This window comes from Mobula birostris, chromosome 25 (assembly GCF_030028105.1).
Source record: "Mobula birostris isolate sMobBir1 chromosome 25, sMobBir1.hap1, whole genome shotgun sequence".
In the NCBI taxonomy this organism is placed as follows: domain Eukaryota; kingdom Metazoa; phylum Chordata; class Chondrichthyes; order Myliobatiformes; family Myliobatidae; genus Mobula; species Mobula birostris.
In genome coordinates this window covers 45,963,647-45,982,445 of record NC_092394.1, presented here as the reverse complement: position 1 = coordinate 45,982,445, position 18,799 = coordinate 45,963,647, and the positions used below count along the sequence as shown (strand labels likewise).

The 18,799-nt window shown below is 39.6% G+C and overlaps 1 protein-coding gene across 5 annotated transcripts in view; it reads left to right on the top strand.

The window, feature by feature from the left end:
* Window positions 1-772: 772 nt before the first annotated feature.
* LOC140187918 (lysine-specific demethylase 2B-like) overlaps window positions 773-18,799 on the top strand; it is a 236,367-nt gene continuing 218,340 nt past the window's right edge. For all 5 annotated transcript variants that reach the window (XR_011883174.1, XM_072243793.1, XM_072243792.1 and 2 more), the window contains exon 1: window positions 773-932. Coding sequence is in view for 4 of the 5 variants with exons in the window: in XM_072243793.1 (XP_072099894.1) it covers window positions 891-932 (42 nt within the window). In the remaining variant the exon portion in view is untranslated. The remainder of the gene's footprint in view (window positions 933-18,799) is intronic.

Below are 18,799 nucleotides of genomic sequence, written 5' to 3'. Positions count from 1 at the left end.
TCATGAACAGGAGATATTATTTGCCAAGAGGGGGAACGAGCAGCACCTTCAGGAAGTCAGGTAAAAAAAACTCAAGAGTAACCCCTATATTTGGGCATGGTCAAACAATTGGCCTAATGCTGAACTGTCTGTGCATTCAATGTAGAAATGTTGGCAATGCAGTAGGCGTGGGATGCAGATGATGTCATTGCCAATCTTCTTAAGTTTACAAGGTGTGATGCGCCTTTAAAATCTCCGCAATATTCAGGAAAACAAAAGGAAAACTAAACCTCACGTACTGCAGGCATTGTTTTCCTCCAACCCCGGACCTAGATAAACCCCCACAACAATCGTCACCGAGCTTGCTCACGTCATTCCATTGGACGAAAGACGTTATTGATAGACATTTAGAGCAGCCAATGGTGCTTGTGGATTCCGACATTCGCCTCGAGTAGACGTCATGCGCACAGCCTGATAGGCGGGATTTGGTTCCTTTCGCAGTTACAGTTGGACTTGGGAGGGGAGATGCCGAAAAGCGAATGTTTGTCCGTCACCGCGTGCGCTCCTCCGCGCGTGCTCACTTTTGAATAATTAACGCACCGCCCACGCGCGATGATTGACACCGCGAAAACACCTCCTCGTCGAATGGTGCAACGCAGATACCGCCCATCGCTCGCTGTGATTGGTGACCGTGACGGCGGGGGGGGCCGGCAATCCTGTGAGATCTGAGCTCTGATTAGACAATGCACACGCCAATTAATCAGATCCTGAGGCTTTTTCATTGTGAAGTTAGGTTGAGCGGCAGTAGATGGAGGAAGATCCTTACTGAATGTAGAGTGTATTTTGTTAGAGTCTTATAATAGAGCCATGACCGGATTTCTTTGGCTGGGCAGCATGAATTGTGAAAGGTCATGGCACTGAGTCCTGATGATGAAGACTATGACACCTCTCAGGTCAGCCTTTAAGAATCATTTTGCTACTTTCCTTAAAGGCTTAATGTGCTTGCGTGTGTTGTGTGGTAATATGAGGAGAAAGTCTTAGTTAGTAGTGTCTGCTGTTGCTACTGGGCAAGGCCTTTTCATACCACTCTTACAAAACACACAGCACTGGGAAATAATGATATCCTTTTCATAGACATGTGAAAGGTTCAGGCAAGTGGAATAGTTTGTAGTTCAAGATGTCAGTCTCTCCGTTTGGAAGAAAAAAGTGACCTAATTGATTATTCAAGCTAACCGTGTAGGAATTTGCTTTAATGAGTCATAAATCTTTGCAGAGATTACATGAGATAGCAGGATATCGCCTTGTTGTGCATCATCTGTGCATAAAGATGGTGTACACATGGATTGAGTGTAACTGATCTTTCTTTTGTGGTGCTATTAAAAATAGTTGCAACTCTAGATGGGTTCGTTCCCATGTGCTTCAGAATCATTTTGAATGTATTTTGAAACGTTATGAAATCTAGTGTTTAAAACTGTAAGTATTTACCAGCCAAGCCAATGTTTGAGGTTACCTCACCTTCACATTACCAATTAACCAGTCATTATTTTAGTTATTTTTATGGTTTGTTATGTAATCAAAACATTAAATGTCCACATCAGCAGTGATCTTGCATTAGAATTAAATTTTAAGACCTTACTGTCTAAATATGCCATTTTCATTGCAAATTTTTAATGACTGTTTTTAATATCTTTTCTGAATTGGTGCTTGGAGTAATTTCATTAGCAAGGGAGTTTCATTATTATCCTGACAACATAAAAGACGCAACATCATCTTTGAGCCTTCAAAATTAACCTTTAGATTTAATGAGCTAATGTTTTACCAAAAGTCCATTGTTCTGCAATGCAACAACTTAAGGGGGCTAAGGGTTACAGGGTTTCTGTATGTTTCTGACTTTATTGAAGGATCAATGTATAGACAGTGAGCTGTATTTTTGTAAGCTAATAATTATCTTGCATGGATACTCTGAAGTGTTAAGATGGCTTTTGTGGAAGTTTGTTGTATTGACTTGTTTGCTATGCTGTGTGGATGGTGAAGGGCAGTCTTTGTATTTTTACAGAAAAGGTCAGTTTCATTTTCTTGCAAATTTTAAGTATTCTCACTTCCTGTTAAATCTTAAAACAAAACTTGACGTATAAGTCTGACTTTTGAAATGCATGTCCTTTGCCAAAAGCTTGTTGAAAATCCGTTATATTTGTTACCTGTTGTTGACCCCTGGTCAAATTGCTCTCTCAAATTGGCAGCCATTAAGCTGTATCAAGGTAATTTAGTCACCTATCCCAGGTTCTTAATGTTGTTAGTGTAATGTACAAATGTTGAAATGTGAATTTCTGTAACACACCCAAGCTATCCCATGTCAATGTTAAATGGAAATGGCAGCACAGAAATGGGTAACAATTTAACTGAACTAGAAATGAGGAACAGCTTTCATACAAAGAAAAAAACTAAATTGAATTTTAAGATATAGTTTTCTTGGCCATTGGTTATTGAACCCTCAAATGCCACGTTCTTTGTCCTGGAGTATCAATGATGTACACAACATCACTTACCAAACTGACAGTTAATACAACCTTGTTTAGAATTGGCACCTATCAATAAGACTGAATAAAATTTTGTGAAACAAGAACCTTCCTCAGATAACTGTACAATATAGACTTCAAGCTGTACTTTTTTCATTCTTATGCCTTTTTTGTTGTATTTTATTTACTTTAAATGTGGTGCTTGTTTACTTTAGTTTTTGTGTGGTAAAGCACCAGTAAGAGGTTTCTCTTTGCCAATGTAGATGGCTTATTAAGTTTCTTTGTGACTAGTTAACAGTGCTTTTGGACAGTAATTGTTTTGATTGCTTTTGTATGATTGATCTATCATGTTAAGATTTGCGAACTAGCTCAAGTACATTTTTATTTGGCTAAGCTACTATATTATGTTGTCTAGCTGCAATGCTCAACCTTAGATGATGTCTTTTTGGTGCCTGTGGTTGTTTACTGGTGAGTGTTTTCCTGGTCAGTTTGGTGCTGTAACTGCAGAAATAGTTTGTAATGGGGGTTCAACAATAAATTCTCTGTGTGCACATATTCAAGTTTCAGCACTTTATAATGTTTTAAAATTTACCATGGAGATTTGTTTTTATAGAACAAGTTGTTATAATCTGGATCACTGCCTGAAAGAAAGATAGAAGCAAATTTGATAATTTTCAAAAATGAAATTTGATAATTTCAAGGTTCTGGGACTACGTGAACCGGTTCATTTCCGGTTTCCCTTCCAAGGTGTCGGATAAGAACTGTACTGTACTACCTCACTGAAATGACAAGTCATTTGTTAGCTTTTGAGTAATAAACCTGTTTGTTTGGATAATAAGTATCTGCATTCATGCATTTCTAGTAGGGATTCCAGTATTGTATCCTGATTACCATCTCAATCCAGTCAGAAAAATTAAATTCAGATTTAGAATTTTCTATGCTTTGCAGCTTGGCTTTCTAACCCATAGAGGCAGAGCTATTTTAGGATTTTCTTTGCCAGTAGAGCTATTCCATCTGTGTTTTCGAGTTGCACTGGCAGGAAATATTAATATTCTTGCTAATTATCAATGATTAGTAACTTGTAGTTTACAGAAAATAGATTTATTGTACAGCTGCTTGAAGGTCACAGGGCTACAAGACAATTAATATGTGATAGAGAAAACAAGAAATAGATGAAAGGATATGGAGTTATTGCAGGAAAGTGATGTAAAGGTAAAATCTCAGCCATGATCTTACTAAATAGCAGAACAGGCACAATGGGCTACTGCTTTTTTAAAAATCTTGTTGAAGAGAAAGGTTTAAATTGCAGGGAGGAAGGCAGCAAAATACGAGGTGGACGCAGTCTTAGTGGTCGAATGAGGAGTAAGCTGGAAGTGGATAGAGTACAAAGAGTACATCAACAGTGCAAGGAGAATACTAAATTAGGGCGAGGCTAAGGAGTTTGGTATTGAGTAAAGAATTTTGAAATCAACTGCAGTTTGGGAAGCCACTGCAGTATACATAGCTGAATGGTTGTGCCTTCTTGAGATGCATTTCCGTGGAAGCTCAGTACAATATGATTGTTATTTAGTTGAAATTTAAGTGACAAACTCTAATTCTGAACAATTTCAGTTACTTTTTGATGGATTTAAAAATTTTAAAGCAAATGGTTTCTTCATTCCACTGGAACTTTGTATCGATTTTGGTTTCTTCCTCTTTGAGTACATGTTGAGCCTTGCCTTGTGACATCAAAGTTTTGTTTGTGAGAATGTTGCTGTACTTGAAATTACAGTCCATGCACTTCATTGCTATTTCTTCTACAGTATCTGCTAGCATTTGTAATGTAGTTATGATATTTTAAAAGCCAAGTTTCATTCCAGCTGCATATTTGTGGGCCCCAAAAATTTAAGATTTTGAAGAATATTGAAAATAATAACATTCAGAAACTGATTAGTATGGGTTTTGATATTTAAGCTGTACAATCAATTACAGTGAAACTCTATAATTTCATTTCCAATTGTTTGGAAATTTTGATCTGGCATCAGACTTGTTACTAGTTGAGAGTATGAGCTGATGGGGCAGAAGCAGAATGTATAGCCAGGGTTCCAGAATTCAACTAGCACTGAAGTTAGGGCCTAGAACACCAGCGGAATGTGGGTAGGTTTGTGGCAGAATTGCATGTATATTTCCTGCTCCCTTTAAACTTGCTGAGTTCATGGAAAATTTATTATACTGCCATGTAACATGTTTTCAAAAACAAGAAATGGGTACATTTGGATATTTAGTAGGAATTTCATCCAATAATTCAAAAAAAATCTTAGTCCAATGCTACTAAAGTCACAAAGGTGCTGGATTAATGGAGTTTTACTGTACATGGTTTGCAAATGATCTGATCAATAAGTTGGGGTTTAATAAAGTGTTGATCAACCTGGTTAATTTACTTCATTTTAGTGCTTTCATCTTATGGTAACATAGAAAGGCTAACCTGTTTTATGAGTAAATGCGGCTGTTTGGATAATTTGTTATTCAGTGATACTTAACCTAAATATTCTAAAAGATTAGTGATTTGTGACTGAAGAATTTGATTGCGATGAACTGTCATTTAAGGGGAATAATGCAATTCATTTCTGTATCCCATGAAATGTGTAGTGTTATCCCTGTAAAACCTGCAACTTTCTCACTAAACACTTGGTTGTGAAACACTCAAATTGCCAATATAAATTCTGTGCTATTGCATAAACTGTATTTTTGTTTAGCTGGGAAATTTGTGTGTATTTTGACACAAATTGGGCTTGTACATTTTTTTTCCAAGTCTCTGGAAAAAGCTAAGAAACTTGTTGCATTTAATATTCTGTGGCTCCTTAAGTTCCTTTATAATCATGCAAGGTCATGTTTGTTCAGTGTTTGAAACACATGATATACTTTCAGCACTACCTTGATCATACATTTTGCTTATCCTTCCCAAGGCAATGTTCATCTCTACTACTTGTATTTCATGTAATGAAATAATAAATCCAGCACTTGGGGATTCCACATCAAATTGCCAGTTTGTATTCCTGGGTCCAGAGCTCTTTGTTATCCTGTTTTTTTTTTTGTAACTTGATAACCAAGAGAAATTTCTCCAATATAATGTTCAGTAAATAGGAATAATTGCCTTTTCAAAAGCTTCAAATTATTTTAATATTCTCCTGTGGTTTCAACCCCATGATTCCAAACAAACTTATCTCCTCACTCTTAAATCTAGGACTCAGTACCTCCTTCTGCAACTGGATCCTTAACTTCCTGACCAACAAGCCACAATCATCAAGGACAGGCAACAACACTTCTGCAACAATTATCTACAGTGTTGGTGCTCTGCAAGGCTGCATCCTCAGCCCCTTCCTTTACTCCATATAGACAGAAAATGGGAAGGAGATAAAGCCTAGATGCATGGTGACCTTTCCTTCAATGCCAGCAAACCAAAAAGAAGCAGTCATTGACATCAGTAACTGGGGTGGAGTACACATCTATCTCCATGTTGGTGGAGATTGAGAGCTTTAAGTTCCTAGATGTCAATATCTTTGCAAAGATGGTGCTGACCCAGAATCTTGAAACACTGTAGCCCTTCAGATGTTGGAAGCCCTGTGATATTATTGAGAAGGAGATTACTTGATTTGGATTCTAGCACAATGAAAGGATGTTTCCTAACCAGGATAATGTGACCAGGAGGGAACTTGTAAAATATGGCGTTCTCATTTTCTTGCTGCACTAGGCATTCTAAGAGGTGGAAATTACAGATTTTGATAGTGCTGTTGAAGATGTTGACAAATAATTGCACTGCAGTCACAATGATGATGGAGAATAAATGTGTAGGATGGTTGGTGGGCTTCTTTGTTCAAAGTAAATTGATTATCAAAGTACATGTATGTCACTATATACAACCCTGAGATTAATTTTCTTGCAGGCATACTTAAATCCATAAAGAATCAATGAAAGACTGCACTAACTTGTCTGTTCAACCAGTTGTACGAAGTTCAACAAACAGTGCAAACACAAAAAGAAAATAGTAATAAATGAGTAATAATTATTGAGAAAATTAGATGAAGTGAACCCATAGATTGTGGGAACATTTCAATGAGGGATGAGTGAAGTTATCCCCTTTGGTTCAAGAACCTGATAAATGAGAGGTAATAACTGTTCCTGAACCTAGTGGTGTGAGTCCTGAGGCACCTGTACCACCTTCCTGATGGCAGCAGAGAGAAGAGAGCATATCCTGGGTGGTGTGGGGTCCCTCGTGATGGATACTGCTTTCCTGCGAAATGTTTTGTGTAGATATGCTCAATGGTGGTGAAGGCATTTCCCCAATCTTAAGTTTTTATTCAAGGAGGAGGTCCTGAAGAGAGATGTCCAGGAGTTAGGAAGGAAGCTGAGAAGCAGGACCTCCAGGGTAGTAATCTCGGGATTGCTACCTGTGCCACGTGCTAGCGAGGGCAAGAGTAGTCGGATCAGGTAGATGAATGCCTGGCTGAGAGACTGGTGTAGGGGGCAGGGCTTCAGATTCTTGGATAATTGGGATCTCTTCTGGGGGAAGTATGACCTGTTCAAAAAGGACAGGTTACACCTGAACCCGAAGGGGACCAATATCCTGGTGGGAAAGTTTAATAGAGCTGTTAGGGAGGGTTTAAACTAATTTGGCAGGGGGATGGGAACCGGAATGATAGCGCGGAGGAAGGGGAAAACAGAAATAAATCTAAGATAGTGAGCAGTAAAGATGTCAGGAAAGACAGGCAGGTGATGGGGCAAATGTGTAGCCTTGGGATGAGTTGCAGTGCAATGAAGTTGCAGTGAAATCAAAGCAAAAAGTATCAAATACTGGTCTTAAGGTGTTGTACTTAAATGCACGCAGCATAAAAAATAAGGTGGATGATCTTGTACAGCTACAGATTGGCAGGTATGATATTGCGGCCATCACTGAGACCTGGCTAAAGGATGCATTTCTCTGGGAGCTGAACGTCCAAGGATACACGGTCTCTCGGAAGGATAGGAAGGTAGGCAGAGGGGAGGCGTAGCTTTATTGGTAAGAAATGATATTAAATCATTAGAAAGAGGTGATATAGGATCGGAAGGTGCAGAATCTTTATGGGTTGAGCTAAGGAATAGCAGGGGTAAAAGGACCCTGATGGCAGTTATTTATAGGCCTCCAAACAGCTGCAGGGATGTGGACTACAAATTACAACTGGAAATAGAAAAGGCTTGTCAGAAGGGCAGTGTTATGATAATTGTGGGGGATTTTAACATGCGAGTAGATTGGGAAAATCAGGTCGGCACTAGATCTCAAGAGAGAGAATTTGTAGAATGTCTGCGAGATGGCTTTTTAGAACAGCTTGTTGTTGAGCCCACTAAGAGATCGGCTGTACTGGATTGGGTATTGTGTAATGAACCGGAGGTGATTGGAGAGATTGAGGTGAAGGAACCCTTAGGAGGCAGTGATCATAACATGATTGAGTTCACTGTGAAATTAGAAAAAGAGAAGCCGAAATCTGATGTGTCGGTGTTTCAGTGGAGTAAAGGAAACTACAGTGGCATGAGAGAGGAACTGGCCAAAGTTGACTGGAAAGAGACACTGGCGGGAAAGACGGCAGAGCAGCAGTGGCTGGAGTTTATGCGAGAAATGAGGAATGTGCAAGACAGGTATATTCCAAAAAAGAAGAAATTTTCGAGTGGAAAAAGGATGCAACCATGGTTGACAAGAGAAGTCAAAGCCAAAGTTAAAGCTAAGGAGAGGGCATACAAGGAAGCAAAAATTAGTAGGAAGACAGAGGATTGGGAAGTCTTTAAAACCTTACAAAGGGAAACCAAGAAGGTCATTAAGAGAGAAAAGATTAACTATGAAAGGAAACTAGCAAATAATATCAAAGAGGATACTAAAAGCTTTTTCAGGTATATAAAGAGCAAAAGACAGGCGAGAGTAGATATAGGACTAGAAAATGATACTGGAGAAATTGTAATGGGAGATGAGGAGATGGCAGAGGAACTGAACAAGTATTTTGCATCAGTCTTCACTGAGGAAGACAGCAGGATACCGGACACTCAAGGGTGGCAGGGAAGAGAAGTGTGCGCAGTCACAATTACGACAGAGAAAGTACTCAGGAAGCTAAATAGGCTAAAGGTCGATAAATCTCCTGGACCAGATGGAATGCACCCTCGTGTTCTGAAGGAAGTAGCTGTGGAGATTGCGGAGGCATTAGCGATGATCTTTCAAAAGTCGATAGATTCTGGCATGGTTCCGGAAGACTGGAAAATTGCAAATGTCACTCCGCTACTTAAGAAGGGGGCAAGGAAGCAAAAAGGAAATTATAGACCTGTTAGCTTGATGTCGGTGGTTGGGAAGTTGTTGGAGTCGATTGTCAAGGATGAGATTACAGAGTACCTGGAGGCATATGACAAGATAGGCAGAACTCAGCATGGATTCCTTAAAGGAAAATCCTGCCTGACAAACCTATTACAATTTTTTGAGGAAATTACCAGTAGGCTAGACGAGGGAGATGCAGTGGATGTTGTATATTTGGATTTTCAGAAGGCCTTTGACAAGGTGCCACACATGAGGCTGCTTAACAAGATAAGAGCCCATGGAATTACAGGAAAGTTACATATGTGGATAGAGCGTTGGCTGATTGGCAGGAAACAGAGAGTGGGAATAAAGGGATCCTATTCTGGTTGGCTGCCGGTTACCAGTGGTGTTCCACAGGGATCAGTGTTGGGGCCGCTTCTTTTTACATTGTACATCAATGATTTGGATTATGGAATAGATGGCTTTGTGGCTAAGTTTGCTGACGATACGAAGATAGGTGGAGGGGCTGGTAGTGCTGAGGAAATGGAGAGTCTGCAGAGAGACTTGGATAGATTGGAAGAATGGGCAGAGAAGTAGCAAATGAAGTACAATGTTGGAAAGTTTTATGCACTTTGGCAGAAAAAATAAATGGGCAGACTATTATTTAAATGGGGAGAGAATTCAAAGTTCTGAGATGCAACGGGACTTGGGAGTCCTCGTACAGGATTCCCTTAAAGTTAACCTCCAGGTTGAATCGGTAGTGAAGAAGGCGAATGCAATGTTGGCATTCATTTCTAGAGGAATAGAGTATAGGAGCAGGGATGTGATGTTGAGGCTCTATAAGGTGCTGGTGAGACCTCACTTGGAGTACTGTGGGCAGTTTTGGTCTCCTTATTTAAGAAAGGATGTGCTGACGTTGGAGAGGGTACAGAGAAGATTCACTAGAATGATTCTGGGAATGAGAGGGTTAACATATGAGGAATGTTTGTCTGCTCTTGGGCTGTATTCCTTGGAGTTTAGAAGAATGAGGGGAGACCTCATAGAAACATTTCAAATGTTAAAAGGCATGGACAGAGTGGACGTGGCAAAGTTGTTTCCCATGATGGGGGAGTCTAGTACGAGAAGACATGACTTCAGGATTGAAGGGCGCCCTTTCAGAACAGAAATGCGAAAAAATTTTTTTAGTCAGAGGGTGGTAAATCTATGGAATTTGTTGCCACGGGCAGCAGTGGAGGCCAAGTCATTGGGTGTATTTAAGGCAGGGATTGATAGGTATCTGAGTAGCCAGGGCATCAAAGGTTATGGTGAGAAGGCGGGGCAGTGGGACTAAATAGGATAAAATGGATCAGCTCATGATAAAATGGCGGAGCAGACTCGATGGGCCGAATGGCCTACTTCTGCTCCTTTGTCTTATGGTCTTATGGTCTAAATGGGAGTTATTCAGTCCTATTCCTAATTATGCCTTTCAAATGGTGAATATAATTGAGATTTGGAAAGCAATGTGGAATACATGACACCTGGCTTATTTTTATTAGGCTCAGAATTTATGACTTATCTGGAAATTTCTGGCCTTGGTATCCCTAGTGATGTTAATCTCACTGACTATTATAGTTTAATGGTTTGCCTGTTATGTTATGTGTTACATGGCTCAAGTATTGCTAATGCCTTAAATATAATAAATAATTTTAATGTCTCGAGGCATGCAAGCATGCTTCATTTCTAACAAATGCAGTTCAACAATGTCCAATCATCACTGAATATTCTTTCTTTGCCATCATGAAAAGTGGAAGAACTCCTGGGATTGTGATTTGTGACCTACAACAATCATGACCGGGTTTTGTGCAAATTCAGTGAATTGAGAATGTTCTCCCCAGGTTCCCATTGACTTTAAGTTTACCTAGAATCTTAAATGCCGCAATTGACCAATTGCAACCCGATATCGAGGGCAGTCAGTTCCACCTCATATTTTGAAATTTAGTTATCTTTTTCAATACTTGGATCAAGGCTATAAGATCTGGAGCCAAATAATCCTGGATTAATGCAAGCTGAGCTTTAGAGACCAGTCATTGGAGAGTAAGTGCAGTTTGATTGCACTGTCCATAACACTGTGTATTTGCTGATTGAGAGGAATTTAATCTTACTGGAATCTGGATATGAGGTAATTTTGAATATTAAATACCTGTCATTATGCTTGCTGTGGTAATCAAGTGTTTCTGAACTCAGTATGAAATAATCATACAAAAAATAGAATTCTGCAAATACCAAGAAAAGCGGCATTTGTGGAGAGAAAAGAGTTAACATTTCAGGTCGAGGACCTTTCATCAGCACAGTTATTGCTTTTCAATAAAATGGTTGCATTGCATTTGTTTTAGTGACATTGATCCATGCAGATTGTTTGATATTCCATGAGATACAGCCTTATTTTTCTGAACTCTTTATAAATTAAATAAATACCTAGAAATTGTGTTCCAATGTGTTTTGTTTTGCAGCCTTAAAATTACCAGACGAGTAATCCAGAAGCCTGAAATCCTATAGCAGTAGTTGTGGAATTTAAATTCAGAATTTTAAAGAATCACATTTACCATAAACTATATTGTAAAATCTCACATTGTTCTTGTAACTGTCCCTTTCATTATGACTCTTCCCACTAGTGAAAACATCTCAATATCTATCCTGTCAAGCTCCCTTAGGATCTTGTATGTTTGATTGAGGTCATTTCTGATTCATTTAAACTATTGAATACAGACTCAATCTTTGACTTCTCTTGATAAGATGGCCCTCTCATTCAGGAATGTGTTTGGATTGCCTCCAATGTCACAATATTCTTTTGGTTAAAGGGACCAAAACTGTGCATAGAATTCCAGGTGTGGTTTCATCAACACCACATACAACTGTATGAACAACAACCCTATTCCAACCCCTCTTGCAGTAAAGGCCAAAATGCCATTTACCACCTTAACTAATTATTGGACCTGCATGCTAAAGTTGTGTAATTCGTGCATAAGAGCATCTCAGTCCCTTTTGCAATCTGTCTTCATTTAGATAATATGGTTTTTGATTCTTTGTTCTGAAGTGCATGGCTTCGCACTTCACATAAACTCTGTTTGCTAAGTTTTCGCCCAGTCATTTAATTTATCCATATCCTGTTGCAGATTCACAATGTCTTTATTATATCATGCCCTTCCACCTATTTTTTTTTTGTACCATCAACAAACTTGGAAATTTTACATTCAGGTCGTATGATGTAAAAAAAACAGTTGAGGGTCAAGAAGCAATTAAATCCTTGAGTACTCCACTAGTTACATCCCTCCAGTCTGATAAAGATTCATTTATTCCACCTCTTTGTTTTTCTATGTGACAATTAGTCTTCAGTCTGTGCTAGTGCACCTCCTCCAATACTTTAGGCATGTAATTTATAGACCAGCTTCTTGTTTGGTAACTTGTCAAATGCCTTTTGAAAATCTAAACTACACTACATTTATAGATTCCACTCTATGAACTCTCCCCATTATGTTCACTAGTTTATGAAAACGGTCAACCTCGTGAATCTAGACCTACCAGTGCTCTCTGAGAATGATCTATCAAGTTGTTTGTTGAAGGTCAAGTAGGCATGGGCAACAGTGACATTTTACCAGTTAAAATTTTGGAGCACTAACAGACTTGATAAATCCTTCTATGAATATATATATGAGCAACACACATCAAAGTTGCTGGTGAATGCAGCAGGCCAGGCAGCATCTCTAGGAAGAGGTACAGTTGACGTTTCAGGCCGAGACCCTTCGTCAGGCCCTGAGACCCTTCTTCAAGCCTGAAACGTCGACTGTACCTCTTCCTAGAGATGCTGCCTGGCCTGCTGCGTTCACCAGCAACTTTGATGTGTGTTGCTTGAATTTCCAGCATCTGCAGAATTCCTGTTGTTTATGAATATATACTATAGTTTGTGGGCCAAAACTGTTTCCATTGGAACTGTGTTGATATCCGTTATGTGGTTCCTGTGAACTGAGTAAACTATTTGTTGTTGCTTAACTTAATCTTACCCTGCCAGTTTCTTTAGTCTTAGGGTTGTTCAAAATAAAACCCAATGTTCTCTGAATCTAGGCTCACTTTGGGCTCCCATTCTTCTGAAATGGTTTATTTTCTTTCTTTCCTTAGCATTTAAAACCAATAAAAACATGCTGAAAAACAACCAGAAGGAAAATGTTTTTAGAAGTTGGAAACTGAAAGATAAATTTAAACGGTCCTGAGCCACACCAAAACAAAATAATTATAAATTGAAGACCTTTCCTCCAGTTCTGTTGAAATTAATATTTTCAAACACAAAAATGCAGGTCGTAATTACAAGTAAATTACAGTTGTGGTATTCAGAAATTTCTTTGGGGCTAAATAATTAAGGGTTACTTTGTAGATTTTTCTTTGATTTGGGTAGGTGCTATTCAGTTAAGGACTATTCATCTAAAACAATATACTTTATATGATATTTAATATACCATGCTGCTTTATTCATGGGTAGAGACAGTGACTCTGAAAAGGTTATCTATACATCTATGGATTTTTTTTTAAACTATGAAGACACGCTGTCCTCTTATTGTCATTTAGTAATGCATGCATTAAGAAATGATACAATATTTCCTCCGGTGTGATATCACAAAACCACAAAATTATAAAAAAGTCCTGACGAAGGGTCTCGGCCTGAAACGTCGACTGCACCTCTTCCTAGAGATGCTGCCTGGCCTGCTGCGTTCACTAGCAACTTTTATGTGTGTTGCTTTAATTATAACATATAGTTACAACAGTGCAACAATACCATAACTTGATGAAGAAGTCCATGAGCACAGTCAAAAAGTTCAAAGTCTCTCAAATGTCCCACATCTCACGCAGACGGGAGAAGGAAGAAAAACTCTCCCTGCCATGCCCGACCACAGTCTGACTCGGAGTCATCCGAAAACTTCGAGCTCTGATCAGCTCTCTGACACCAAGTACTGAGCGCCATCTCTGTCCGAACGATTCGACCTCAATCTCAGTCGCCAACAGCAGGCAAAGCTGGGGATTTTGAGGCCTTCCCTCTGGAAGATTCCTGACCGCGCAGTAACAACAGCAGCGAATGAATGTTTCAGAAATTTCTCCAGATGTTCCTCTGTGCTTTCACGTCTGTCTCCATTAAATCAGAATTGTCCACGGCCCCTATTTAGTCAGTCATACTTTATTGATCCCAGGGGAAATTGGTTTTTGTTACAGTTGCACCATAAATAATTAAATAGTAATAAAACCATAAATAGTTAAATAGTAATATGTAAATTATGCCAGGAAATAAGTCCAGGACCAGCCTGACCCTCCAAGGGAGGAGTTGTAAAGTTTGATGGCCACAGGCAGGAATGACCTCCTATGAAGCTCTATGTTGCATCTCGGTGGAATGAGCCTCTGGCTGAATGTACTCCTTTGCCCAACCAGTACATTATGTAGTGGATGGGAGACATTGTCCAAGATGGCATGCAACTTGGACAGCATCCTCTTTTCAGACACCAGCGTCAGGGAGTCCAGTTCCATCCTCACAACATCACTGGCCTTACGAATGAGTTTGTTGATTCTGTTGGTGTCTGCTACCCTCAGCCTGCTGCCCCAGCACACAACAGCAAACATGATAGCACTGGCCACCACAGACTGGTAGAACATCCTCAGCATCATCCGGCAGATGTTAAAGGACCTCAGTCTCCTCAGGAAGTAGAGATGGCTCTGACCCTTCTTGTAGACAGCCTCAGTGTTCTTTGACCAGTCCAGTTTATTGGCAATTCGTATTCCCAGGTATTTGTAATCCTCCACCATGTCCACACTGATCCCCTGGATGGAAACAGGGGTTGCCGGTACCTTAACTCTCCTCAGGTCTACCACGGATATGATATCATTTTTCACCGGAGGGCTGCGCATGCGCGGCGCTCTGCTCTCTCTCTCCTCCCGCCTCTATTGAGAAGAAACACCTGATTCACCGCTAGCTGGGTTGTTGAGCAGGTTGTGTGGGGTGGAAATAGCATGGAAAGGGAAGAATATACTGTGCAGAGTAAATTTTGGTTCAATTAATTAAAATTCATCTTCTGTTTGAAGGACTGGATTCGCTTATGCCTACTGCCGGGTTAAGTTATTTCAAAATGTCATAAAGCTGAGTGAACAGTGCTGTCCTTTTGAGCTAGAGACCAGAGTGATAAAATTGCAATAATTAGTGCCCCAAAGGGAACTTGAATTACTATTTAAGGCAATATGTTGAAAGAAAATTGCTTTGGAATCCATCTGCCTTTTCTATCCAGATTTTTTTTTGTGTTTGTGAATAATTGCATCTGTTGTTTCATTTTAATGAATGCAAGAACTGTCATTTTGCAAAAATTACTAAATTGAATTACTTCAAATTGTGAATTGACGCAATTGCATATCCACAATGTGCAAGATTTTTTGAAATGCTTCTAACCTGTAATATCAGTGCCACTTTTGGATTTTACTTTAACTTGTTTACATTATCATTTCTGTCTTTAACTGGGCTTTCAAATGCTTTGACTATGACCTGTACATTCATCACCTGGGAAATAATGTGCATGAGAAAATGAAAAGAGAAAGAGATTCATTGTTGGAATTCAGTATACTGTTTAAAGAAGAAAGATGGGTGCTTATCTGCGCAGTTTACAAATTTTTGACACGTGTGTATTGTACCACCTTGAAACAGGGCATTGCAATGCATGTTTGAACTAACCCCACTATGCCTAATACAGAACTTACTACCCCCACCATACCTAATACAGAACTCAATGATCAGCACTGCCATCTTTTGATATTCTGATCAACTTGCTCCTCCACATGAGTTACAATGTGCGTTCTTCCAAAGGAGTTTTGCATTGTAATCCAAACATTGACTAACTGGTGGAGCTCACCAGTTTTGTGCACTTATTTCTGCTTTATACGATAAAGAATCTTCTACATTTCAAACTTTTGCTTTGGGCAGAAAATAACATAATTTCTTTTTTGTGTAAGTCATTTCAGTATACTTTTGAAATCATTGCTATTTGATTATGTGCCAAAACTAGCAGAATAAGTATTTACAACCTTTTTTTTTGTATTCGACTTGGTCTCTGTGGTGCTTTGGAAAGTGGGCAGATTATTTTTGGATAGTCAAGTTGACAAAAGCAAGGAAATGCATTTTCTTTGTATTCATGAAGGGATAAAATTGGATAGGAAGAATCTCCAAGCTTTTAATCCATCTGAAAAATGAAGGGCTTTCCTAACATTCCCTCCGCAGTGTAGTGATGCTTTGGAACTGATGCAGACTGAACCTAGATTTGTGTTTCTTATTGAGTTTGATCTCAAAGGATTACCTAATTTGTGTCCACTTTTTAGTTCTTTGTGGCTGATAACCCCCAGTATAGGATCCACAGTTGGGGCTGAAGATGCTTGATAAGGGAGGTAGGTCAGTAGTTTGGGAGGCGGTGCCATTTTTGATCGTGTTTTGACTGAGCCCAATTAAGAGACCTGTGGTTCCTCTGATTTTTTTCTGGGTGTCACTCCTCCATATTGATGAAGTATAGGTAAGGGATTCTTAAAAGTGGCTGAGGATTTTTTTTTAGTTCAGAGATGCTTTAAGCATATTTCCTACTAGTGTCTTTTTGCTGCTTTGACCAGTGAACTTGGAAGATTTTGTGGCAGCAATGTTGGTAGTACCTATCAAGTGTTCTGAGGTGCCTGCTGTAGATGTCCATCACAGTACTCTGCAAAAGTCTCAGACACATGTAAAAAGAACTCTGTAAAAGGAAAATGCTTTCAAAAATAATGAAAAGTTTCCAAATATCAAAAAAATTACTATAAAGAGCAGTAAAGTTTAACAAAAAATTAAATCAAATCAGTATTTGGTATGACCACCCTTTGCCTTTAAAACTGCATCAATTCTCTTAAGCACACTGTCGTGCAGTTTTATAGGAAAATGGGCTTGTAGTTGTTCCAAGCATCTTGGTGAACTTGCCATAGTTCTCCTGCAGACTTTGGCTGTCTCACTTTCTTCTGTCTCTCCAGGTAATCTCAGACAGCCTCCATGATGTTGCGATCAGGGCACTATGGAGGCCATACCACCTGTTACAGAAATCTTTGCTCTTTTCGCTGAAGGTAGTTCTTCATGAATTTGCCCTTGTTTGGGGTCATTGTCCTGCTGAATGAAGTTCGGAATGATCAGACCCCTTCCTGATAGTATTGCATGGTGGATGAAAATCTGCTTGTACTTGTCAGCATTGAGGATTCCTTTAATTCTGACCAGATCACCAACTCCATTTGCAGAAATACAGCCCAAGCTATGCAGGGATCCTCCACCATGTTTCAGTATTGGCTGTAGACACTCATCCATGTAGTACTCTCCAGCCCTTCTATGGACAAACTGCCTCCTGTTTGGGCCAAAATTTTTAAATTTTGACTTGTCAGCCCAGACCACTTTCTGCCATTGTTCAGCACCCCAGTGCTTGTGTTTTCGTGTGTAGGTGAGTCTCTTGGACTTGTTTCTACTTCAGAGGAATGGCTTTTTGCATCAACTCTTCCATGAAGACCACTTCTGACAAGACTTCTCTGGACTGGGTTCTAGTGGTTTCTGTGAGTTCAGGACTGATAACAGTGCTCAACTACTTCTGATTTTTGAAGGTACTTCAGTTTGATGTATCTCCTGTTTGTTGCACTGCTTCCATGGCTGACCACTGTGTTTCTGGTCCTCAAACTTGCCCATTTCTTTGGGATTTTTCAGAAGTGCTTGGACAACAGATCTTGAAACTCCTGTCTGCTGCAAGTTTTCCATTTAGAGAAAAACGTTGCTGATGCAGGATGACCACCTTGTATCTTGTTGCTGTGCTCACTCTTGCCATGGTATAAGAATTGATGAATTGAAGGTTAAACTGTCATACCTGACACACCCTCACCTTTTAGACTGGTTGTTCTTTGCCTGGTTTGATTCCTTCTATACCCATTTTTTTCCAGTTAATCAGTTTAGTTCATTCAGCTCATTATATCATTGTTCATTAGCACCTGTTTGTTATCTTTGTTTAATCATGTATTGAGCTATATACCTACAAAGTAATCAAGTTTTTATTTGAAAAGGGGTCTATTACTTGTTTTAAAAAAAAACTAGAAATTCTGTAGATGCTGGGGGTTCAAAGCAATGTGCACAATAAAGATAGTGTTAGATACTTTATTAATCCCAAAGGAAATTAATGTCACAGTAGCATTACAAGTGCACAGATATAAATATTGGAAGGGAGTAGAAAGAATAAAAATAAGTTACCACAAATAGTCTAACACGAGGGGGTCATCACTTCCCCGGCTATAGGTTGACTTATTATAGAGCCTAATGGTAAGAATGACCTCGTATAGTGCTCTTTGGAGCAGTGCAGTTGTCTTAGTCTATTACTAAAAGTGCTCCTCTGTACAGCCAGGGTGGCATGCAGAGGATGAGAAACATTGACCAGAATTGCCAGGATTTACCATAGTTCTACCACAGCCTCCAGTGTGCCCAGTTTGACTTCTGTAATGGAGCCAGCCTTTCTAATCAATTTATTGAGCCCATTGGCATTACCCGTGTTGATGTCAGTGCCCCAGTACACCACCACATGGTGACAACTGGTAGAACATGTGAAGGAGAGGCAACTCTGGCCTCTGGTGCTCCACTCAAGTCTGTCATCCAGGTGCACCCCTGGTTACTTGTAGGTCCTCACCACATCCAAGCCCTCACTATCAATTGTAACAGGGAGCAATGAAGGTTTAATCTTCCTAAAGTCAGTTCTGGTGACATCATTGTTCCGAATGGCAGCTTAAATCAGCAGCTTCTCCAGGAAAAACAGATATTTTGCCCCGTTTATGCATCAAACCTAAGATCTTTCGAACATATCTGAATTGATAAGGGGGGGCAAGAATGGGGAGAAAGAATGGAGATAAAAAAAGCACCACTGCGGAGCCTATGGAAGAGAGGTACAGTGCGCTGCTCTCCTACACGTGCGTGTGGCGGCGAGAC